The sequence below is a fragment of the Trachypithecus francoisi genome, unplaced genomic scaffold, assembly GCF_009764315.1.
Source record: "Trachypithecus francoisi isolate TF-2019V2 unplaced genomic scaffold, Tfra_2.0 Lachesis_group16, whole genome shotgun sequence".
Classification (NCBI taxonomy): Eukaryota; Metazoa; Chordata; class Mammalia; order Primates; family Cercopithecidae; genus Trachypithecus; species Trachypithecus francoisi.
This window is the reverse complement of record NW_022681461.1, coordinates 95474005-95483317: the sequence shown is the minus strand read 5'-3', so window position 1 is coordinate 95483317 and position 9313 is coordinate 95474005. Positions and strand designations below refer to the sequence as shown.

Below are 9313 nucleotides of genomic sequence, written 5' to 3'. Positions count from 1 at the left end.
CCCGATCCGCGCTGGCTCCGCCCCGGCGGCCGCGGCGACAGCGACTCTGCCCGCGCCCCGCCCGCCCCCGCTTAAAGGCGCCGCGCTCCGTCCGCGCCCGCCAGGAGGCGCCCGCCGCCCGCGCCGCGCCCGGGACCGACCCGGGCCCGAGACCCTGCGCGCGCCGCCGCCGGGAAGCCTCTGGGCCGCCCCTCGCCGGGCGTCACGCGACGCGCCCACATCCAATCCGAGACCCCGGCTCAGCCCTCGTAGGCCAGGGGACCCTCGGGCGCTGCGCTTTCTCCCAGGGGCATCCGGCTGCGCCCACTGTGCTGGCGACTCTGCAGAGGCGCCCCAAGCCTTCACTGTCCCAGGGGCGCGCCGAGCGGACGGTGGCGAGGCGCCAGCTCAACCCCATAAGGGTCTCCTGTGTGCCTTGTAAACCAGCACTTGGAGTCCAGGTGGCGCCCACCTGGAGGGGAGGCAGGGCGGCCCGGTGGGTCGGTCCCGCGGTTCCGAGCAGCCAGCGGAAGGGGGAAAACTCGAGGCCCCAGGAACGCTCGCCGTGGGCGGAACAGGCAGGGGACCGAGACTGCCCCTGCTGCACGCGGCTCATTTTTCACCGGGCAAGTCTGTTCTCTGCACGGAGAGTTCGGGGTCAGGCGGTTCTGCGGCTGTAGCTTGGCACCTGCCGGGGCGCCCCGGGGAGGTGGGGCAGTTCCTCCGCGTGGCCTGCAGAGGGCGACAGAGGGCAGGCTGGCCCCATGGGTGGCTCTGACAGCGCCTCCCAGCCTCAGTTCCCACACCTGTGAATGGGGTGAAGTAGGGCTGTGTGGTGTCCAGTGTCTGGGTGCACATAGAGGGTGCACCCTCAAGTGAAAGACCTCTGGCGCCACAGCTCCCCACTCCCAGCTCCTTTGCAGCAGGAAGGTGACCCTGGGCTGGTGGGTGAGGAATCAGCCTCCCCCCCACAGCCCGCAGCCTCAGGACACTTGCTTTTCCCTGCTTAGTCCACAGAGCTAGGTCAGGGCAGGAAGCTACCAGCAGGTCTTTCCCATAAGCCACAGCCATGGGTGAGGGGGGCTTACTGCCCTCAACCTGCCCACCACGACCTGGGGTAGGGACAAGCCCTGTGCCCCGGCCCCAGGGGCTTGGCCTGTTGAAGCCCTGGTCAGCACCACCCGTGGGTTGGCCTCCCTCCTCCTCGCCCCACTCCCCACCGGCCACTACAGGGGCTCCCTGGCTGCAGCCGCATCCCCAGTGCCTCCCCAGCACTGGCCACCAGAGGGAGCTCCAGGGCACAGGTCAGACCCTGTCGCCCAAGACACCCTCCAGCCTGCGGGCCTGGCAGATGGACGCTTTCAGCCTGGCCAGGCCTCTGAAGTCCGTTCCCTACTCTTCCCCAACCTTGGCTTGTTTTTGGTTTTTGTTTTGAGACAGGATCTCATTCTGTTGCCCAGGCTGGAGTGCCATGGTGTGATCACGGTTCACTGAAGCTTCAACCTCCTGGGCTCAAGCCATCCTCTCACCTCAGTATCCCAAGCAGGTGGGACCACAGGCGTGCCCCACCACGCCCTGCTAATTCTTGTATTTTTGGTAGAGATGAGGTTTCACTACACTGCCCAGGCTGGTCTTGAATTCTTGGGCTCATCGCCTTGGCCTTTTGGGGGCCACGGAAGGCTCTCTGATAAGGGGCCGTTTGGTGGAGGCTGTAGGAACTGGGGGAGGCAGTGGGCAGCCCAGCACAGGGAGGGCTCTCAGATGGAGGGTGAGCAAAAGCTCCGAGGTCAGGAGACAGGATCCCCGGTGGGGAACAAGCAGCCCCATGGCCGTGGGGGCGACATGTCAGGGGAGGGCAGACACAGGTTCTGTGGCACTGCACGGAGGTGACCCACGAGGCACTGGTCAGACCTTTATTGTCCACCGCCCTACCTCCCTGAACCCAGAACAAGCTGGTTTGCTCCCCGTGGTCTCCTGGGCCCCGCCCCAGCCTACACACAGGGACCTCAGAACTGTGGATGTGCCAGGGACCCGTGCCTGTGTCCCAGGGACCACAGTGCCTCTGCTACAGAGGAAGCTCGGGGTCCCAGGTTTGGCCCCCACAAACTGCAGGCTGGGGTGTCCCCAGCCCCAAGGGCCCTGCCTTTCACCCTCTTCCAGCCAGGCCTTGACCCACCCAAGATTTGTTCAGGGTGGAGAGGGTCCTCGGCAGCCTTTCCCCTCCCGTCTGCCGCAGCGGGCGCCCGTTACCTCCCTCCTGCTCTCGCCTCCTTTGCCTGCTCCAGTGCCTACCTGCACCCCCCACCCCTGCTTCCTGACCTCTGTCCCCAGCCTCCTGTTAGCCCGCTGCTTGCCGGTAAGGGCCGGATGCCTGGTGGTTTGATTTCGACACCCAGCCCTTCCACCCACACCCACCTCCCCCGGCCAGCAGAGCTCAGGCCTGAAACCAGCCCTCAAGGTCCTCATAGACCTGGTTGCGGGGCAGGTGCGGGTAGCGGTCACAGATGGCACAGAAACGCTCCCGCCAGTCGGTGAAGAGTCGCACGCGGAGCCTGTCACGCCAGGCAAAGAAGCGTCGGTATCGGCTCTCGTTCATGCCGGTGAGGAAAGCCGCCAGCTCCTGGGCTGAGCCAAAGTCATCCACATGTACGAAGGCGTCGGCCGGCGCGAAGGCCTCGTAGGTGGCCCGTGGGGGCCCCAGCACCACCGGCACAGTGCCAGCCACAAGTGCGTTGCGCCAGAATTTCTCTGTAATGTAGTCACGGTGCTGAGAGTTCTCAAAGGACAGGTAGAAGCGGTACCGGGCCACGGTGGGCACCAGGCAGCTGGTGCACAGCGGCCGTCCATTGGCACGGCCAAAGACGTCCACCCGCAGGTGAGGCACCAGCTGCCGGTACAGCCTGGCACGCAGCTGCCTCTCCTGGAAGTTGCTGACCACCCAGGCGGCCACCCTGCTCTTGGTTGGCAGTGGTGGCAAGGGCCCCGAGTGGGGCTCCAGGCGGCCATAGGGCACAAAGATGTCTGAGTCACGCCGGTAGCTCAGCACCCAGTTGAAGATGCCTCGGAGGTGGCTGAGGCCGTGGGTGTGGCTAGGCGACTCCATGGAGGCCCACACCCAGGGCTGCCCTTGTGGCCGCTGGGCCAGGGGTAGGTGGGACCGCCGGGTCTGCAGCTCGCGGTGGTGGAAGACCACGGCGTCGGCGCTGGCCAGCAGGCTTCGGTTGGCACTCAGGTGGCAGCGGGTGATGCCGTAGCGGGTGCAGGTGTCGCCTGGCAGCTCTGGGGGCTGGTCAGTGAAGGGCCAGTGCCAGACAAGGATGGTGATTGCGGGCTGGGGTGCCGGGGTACCCTGAGGGGCTGACCCCAGCAGCCACAGGAGCCAGAGGGCAGTGAGCAGAGCCACCCCGGCCAGGCCCCCCAAGCCCCGCAGTCTCCGGGTGGGGCCGTGCCCTGCAGCAGCACAAGGGAGGGGAGGCTCTGTCACTTGGGCTCAGGGACACCCAAACGCCCCACTCAGCGTCTCCCCCATCCTCCCCTCCCAGACTGCCTAGCTCTCCCCAGCCCGGGCTTCCCCCAGGGCCAGACACTCACCAGCATTATTCATCCACAGTCTCCCAGAATCAGTCAGCTAAGACACCCGAGATTCTCAAATCACAGCAGCTACCAGAGAGGCCCTGAAATCACAGCTGTGCCCTGGCTCAGCCCCTCCTGCAACTGCAACTGTGTTCCTTTTATCTCTGCCCAAGGTGAGGGAACTCAGGGGACCTTCCTGCTCCTGCCCCGCCCCTGCCCCCACAACCTTTGGCATCAACCGCTGTCCCCACCCCCATCTTGGGGACTTGCTAGTCCTGGGGCTGCTGGGAGGGGTACAGCCACAAGAGGGGTGCCAAGCCGGGCCAATACGACGCCCCCCCAGCCCACCCCACTGGTCTCCAGAGAGGCCCAGAGATGTCCAGCTGGGCAGGCAGAGGATGGGGAGGCACAGGAAGGCTTGGCCTAGGGCAGGGAAGACCCAGGTGCGGGCACCCTGAGCGGAGATGGCCCCCCAGCCCCCACCCAGCTACTCAGGCCTGGGCGCTGCAGACAGCGAGCGCACTTCCCCAGAGGGCCAGATGGCTCCTCCCACCGCAGGAGCACCCACTTCCCCCAGCTCACCACCGGCTGGGCCCTGGTCGCCCAGGAGAATCTTACACATTGCAGACGTGCTGTGCTCAGCTCTTTGCCAGAGGCTGAGGCTCCCAATTGGACCACCCCACCCCACTCTGCCATCTAGGAACCCAGATGCCCGGAGAGGAGGTCTGTCCTGGGGCCCTTAGCCTTCCCACAGGAGCCCAGCGCGTGCCTGCAAGGGCCTGGTCCCAGAGTGAACTGTGGATGGAGGCTGCTTTGTCCTTTTCCCTGTCCAGCTCCATGCCCATAGACGCCTCTGACTATAGGTTAGACCCAGGGTCCCTTCCTCCAGCCTGCAGCAGAGGGGCTTTCCAGGCTGGAAAGGAAAGGAGTCCTTTTGTCCCTGACGCAAGCAGGCTGGGGGCTGGCACCCGCTCCAGGAAGAGGAGAGGACCCAGCCTGAAGAGTCTGTGCTTCCTCTAGCCAGGGCCTGGAGCCTCGGGGCCAGGTTCCTTCTACACCAGCCCATGTTGGGCGTCAGCCAGGCTGGGATGGCCCTGCAGGGTCACCCTGAGCCCCAGCCAACACCCCACTCAGCCACAGTGGCAGGCTCCATCAGCTTCACCCCAACCAGTTGGCCACTCTGCTGCAAAGGACCTTGTGGGGTCCCAGGCATGGGCAGACCCAGCCCTCACGCCCAATGTGACGTCCTGGAGATCTCAATGCAGGTCAGGCTTGGTTTGTTTGTTTGTTTGTTTGTTTGAGAAGGAGTCTTGCACTATTGCCCAGGCTGCAATCCCAGCCCTTTGGGAGGCCGAGGCTTGTGGATCACCTGAAGTCAGGATCAAGTGTTGTGATCTCGGCTCACTGCAACCTCCACCTCCTGGGTCCAAGCGATTCTCCTGTCTCAGCCTCCCGAGTAGCTGAGATTACAGGCACCTGCCACCACGCCCAGCTAATTTTTGTATTTTTAGTAGAGATGGGGTTTTCTCATGTTGGCCAGGCTGGTCTTGAACTCCTGACTTCAGATGATCCACAAGCCTCGGCCTCCCAAAGTGCTTGGATTCCAGGCATGAGCCACCGTGCCCAGCCAAGTTTGCTTTTTTGTGTGTGGGTTTTTGTTTCTTGGTTTTTGGTCTTTTTGAGACAGGGTCTTGCTCTGTTACCCAGACTGGAGTGCAGTGGCGCAGTCACGGTTCACTGCTGCCTCAACCTCCTGGGCTCAAGCAATGCTCCCACCTCAGCCTCCCAAGTAGCTGGGTCTATAGGTGTGCATCACCATGCCTGGTTAATTTTTAAAAATTTTTTGTAGAGACAGAGTCTTGCTATGTTGTCCAGGCTGGTTTCAAACTCCTGGGCTCAAGCAATCCTCCCACCTCGGCCTCCCAAAACGCTGGGATTCTGGGAATGAGGACGCGTCTGTCCTGTCAGGTCCTTTGAGGGCTCAGATCGTGTGTCCTGGGAGGAATGGCAACCATGAACTGTTGTCCAGGCCTTTACCCCAGCACCCTCCGAGGGAGCCTGCCTCCCACCACCCCGTCCCTGTCCTGTTCTACTCTTGGGCCCCAGGGGCTGCTGGCCTATCCCCGGCCCCACAGTGAGTACAAGGCTGCCTTGGGAGGGGAACCAGGCAGCTGGCAGCTGGAGACTGAAGTGGGAGGATCCCACTGTGGGGACAGAGGCAAGACTGGGACAGGGTGGTAGCCAGAGGCCCCCACCCCTGTGGCCCAGTGTAGCCTCCGAGCTGAGCTGTGCTGCGGAACTTGTGCAACGGCTAGAGGGAGGAAGGCTGGAGGGAGGGGGCTGGAGGGAGGGGGACTGGAGGGAGGGGGTTTGGAGGGAGGGGGCCTTGGAGGGAGGGGGCTGGAAGGAGGGAGGCTGGAGCGAGGAACTTGGAGGGAGGGGGCTTGAAGGGAGGGGGGCTGGAGGGAGGGGAGCTGGAGGGAGGGGGCATGGAGGGGCTTTGGAGGCAAGAGGGATTGAAGGGAGGGAGAGGCTGGAGGGAGGGGGGCTGGAGGAAGGGGTTTGGAGGGAGGGGGCTGGAGGGAGGGGGCTTGGAGGGAGGAGGCTGGAGGGAGAGGGCTTGAAGGGTGGGGGTCTTGAAGGGAGGGAGGCTGGAGGGTGGGGAGCTTGGAGGGAGGGAGATTGGTGGGAGGGGGCTTGACGGGAGGGGGCTTGGAGGGAGGGGGACTTGGAGGGAGGGGGTTTGGAGGGAGGGAGGTTTGGAGGGAGTGGTGCTGGAGGGAGGGTCCTTGAAGGGTGGGGGGCTTGAAGGGAGGGGAGCTTGGAGGGAGGGGGGCTTGGAGGGAGGGGTTCCTGTGGGCACCATGGGAAACTGTCAGCACCTGAACTGCTTGGCTTAGGGGCTGGCACCAGAGTGGGCAGCCGCCTCCCGCCCCTCCCTTCCAGCCCACCATGTTTTGGGTGATGACCACAGTGGCACCTGGGCCTTTAATCCCACCACAGCGTTCCTTCCCTGGCAGGGAGCCCCCGGGGAGCCTCACTTTGGCTTCAGCCTCACGCCACCCCACCTCTTCTCCCTGCAACAGGCACCCGGTGGCAGCTCCTGCAGGAAGGAGGCTGTCCTGCCGCACCTGCGGGTGACCCGGCCTCTGGCTGCCAGAGCCCGCCATCCTTCCTGTTTGTGCTGCCAGGCTGGCAGGGTCCCTCGCCACCGACCTCAGCCGCAGCCAGTCTGCTCCCTTCCTGGGTGGATTTGCGGGAGCCTCCCCCACCCTAGCTTGCTCCTCCTTGAGGACCCCGGGCAGGGTGGCTGCCATGGGGCCCAGCTGTGCGTGGGAACCTGCGAGCTGGCAAACGGGGCTCGGGGGTTTTGCCCAGAAATGGGTCAGAACGAAAGCCTCTCAGAGGAAAGAAAAGGGCATGAGTCAAAGAGAAAGTTGTGGGGTGGGGGCTCCTCCTCATCTCACCCCACCCAGGCCACCTGACTCCCTGGGTTTGTGTGGACCCAGGCAGGCAGCCAACCCCAGCTCCGTGGTCTGTGGGCATAGTGATGATCAGGACACAAGCTCTTCCCAGCCGAGCCTTCACTGTGGGCCAGCTTCCCGGTGGATGACCACTGAAGAGGCCTCAACCCAGTGGGCCCCACTCCAGACCAAGCGCAGACCACTGGCCAGTGCCCCCTGCAGACAGCGGCACCCAGGGCAGCAGCAAGGTGAGGGGCATCCAGCCCCAGCCCGAGGGGCGCCTCAGAGAGCCGGCTGAGCCTGGCTGTCTCCCTGATCCCTCACCTGCTTCACCCGGTTGGCTTGAGCAGGGTAGTCCAGATGCGTGTCTCGAGCGCCCCCTGGTGGTGTGCTGCAAAGCTACATGGCCCCCGGCGAGAAGGGAGCCGGCCGTTCATCCTCAATAACAAGGTGGAACTGGGGGCTGGAAAACCCCTCTGACCTCGCCTTTGGAAAGGTGGGTGGGTGCACGGAGCCTGGCAGGTGGCCAAGGGGACCCCCAAGTGGAGGGACTGGCCGAGGAGCAGCACGCGGCGGTGCAGCGGGTGAGCCCAGCACCTCCCCTCCCACTTTCATCCCATTGAGCCCCAGGAAGGGGGGGGATCACGTCTGTGTCCTTGTTTTCCTCCAGGTGGAGCTGCTGGGTGGGGCTGTGGTCCTCCAGGGACCCACTCTGCACCCCAAGTTTTGCCCTGCCCTGCTCCTCTGTGTTGCGTGGCTGTAGGGGAGGGCTGCAGTCAGGAACTGTGAACCTGGGGCCGGCCCACCCAGCCACCCAGGCTGGGGAACAAGATCACCTCCCAGGGCTAGAAGCTGGGGAGGTCCTCGCTTCCTAGGGTGTTGGCTCGGGGATCACATGCCCCACATTCTGGGCCAAGCATGGTCCTGCCCCAGCATCTTGCTGCGTTGGGGGCATCTCCGCACAGATGAGTGCCACCCCAGGGTCTCTGCCAGGGTCTGCATGTCACCCTTGGGCATCTGTGCTCAGGAGGTCACCAGGTGTGGGCAGGGCACCAAGTGGGGAGGTAGCTGAGGCTGGAAGATGCACATCAGTGTCTCGCTGGGCTTCCTCAAGTGGGAACTAGAGAGGGGGCTGGGCTGCCGGGCCAGGGTCAGCAGGCTTAGGCAGGCTCAGGGCTCAGGGTCAAGCCAGAAACCAAGGTGAAGTCTGCCTCTTGCTGCCACCAGGGCCCTGGGACAGGGATAGCAACAGCAGAAGGTAAAGTGGAAAGGAAGTAATGGGACCCCAGGCAAGGCTGAGCCAGGTCCCAAGCCCAGGATTGGGGTCTCAGGGCAGCTCACCCACAGCCTGGGGCCTATGGGAGCATGGGGGCTCCTGATGGCTGGGGGCAGGAGCTTGGACAAAGTTGAAGGCCTTCTGTCTGAATTGGCCAGGGGCCAACAAAAGCCAAAAAGCTGGCGTGGTGGCTAATGCCTGTAATCCCATTTTGGGAGGCCAAGGCAGGTGGATCACCTGAGGTCAGGAGCTCGAGACCAGCCTGGCCAACATACTGAAACCCCGTCTCCACTAAAAATACAACAATTAGCTGGGTGTGGTGGCGGGCACCTGTAATCCCAGCTACTCAGGAGGCTGAGGCAGGAGAATCGCTTGAACCTGGGAGATGGAGATTGCAGATAGCCAAGATCATATCACTGCACTGCAGCCTGGGTGACAGAGTGAGAGTCTGTCTCAAAAAAAAAAAAAAAAAGGCCGGGCGCGGTGGCTCAAGCCTGTAATCCCAGCACTTGGAGGCCGAGACGGGCGGATCACGAGGTCAGGAGATCGAGACCATCCTGGCTAACACGGTGAAACCCCGTCTCTACTAAAAATACAAAACTAGCCGGCGAGGTGGCAGGCGCCTGTAGTCCCAGCTACTAGGGAGGCTGAGGCAGGAGAATGGCGTAAAAAACCCAGGAGGCGGAGCTTGCAGTGAGCTGAGATCCGGCCACTGCACTCAGTCCGGGCGCAGAGCGAGACTCCTCCTCAAAAAAAAAAAAAAAAAAAAAAAAAAAAATCCACAAATCCCAGGGTGCTGGGCTGCACGGGGGCCTGTGCCGCAACCGGAGGACCCCAGCCCCCTGCCAACCCTTTCCCAGCTCAGGCCCACCGGCTCCCTTCTCATGCAGCTGCTCTGGGAGGAAGACCCTCCTTGCCAATCCCTGAGAAAATGGGCATCAGGGACCCTGGGGACAGGTTGGGGACCCCAAGAAGATGGAACACACTAGGAGGCTGCTCTGGGGTCCCGGGGTCAGGCCAG

The 9313-nt window shown here is 63.5% G+C and overlaps 2 protein-coding genes across 3 annotated transcripts; one reads left to right on the top strand and one right to left on the bottom strand.

Moving 5' to 3' along the window:
- Nucleotides 1-1878: 1878 nt before the first annotated feature.
- FUT7 (fucosyltransferase 7) lies at nucleotides 1879-4693 on the bottom strand. Of its 2 annotated transcripts, none has more exons than XM_033238459.1 (2): nucleotides 3571-4693; nucleotides 1879-3429 (listed from the first exon to the last, which is right to left on the bottom strand). In XM_033238459.1, the coding sequence occupies exons 1-2, from the start codon at nucleotides 3581-3583 to the stop codon at nucleotides 2414-2416; spliced, it is 1029 nt and encodes a 342-aa protein (XP_033094350.1). In that variant the 5' UTR covers nucleotides 3584-4693; the 3' UTR covers nucleotides 1879-2413. The 2 variants fall into 2 exon arrangements, with proteins under 2 accessions (XP_033094350.1, XP_033094351.1); XM_033238460.1 differs by having other exon boundaries at nucleotides 1879-3265.
- CUNH9orf139 (chromosome unknown C9orf139 homolog) lies at nucleotides 4585-8758 on the top strand. Its single transcript, XM_033238461.1, is given in 7 exon segments — nucleotides 4585-4715; nucleotides 4717-4791; nucleotides 4794-4817; nucleotides 6639-6704; nucleotides 6706-6779; nucleotides 6781-6825; nucleotides 6827-8758. Coding segments are annotated over 7 exon segments (594 nt in total). The 5' UTR covers nucleotides 4585-4616; the 3' UTR covers nucleotides 7038-8758.
- The last annotated feature ends 555 nt before the right edge of the window (nucleotides 8759-9313 follow it).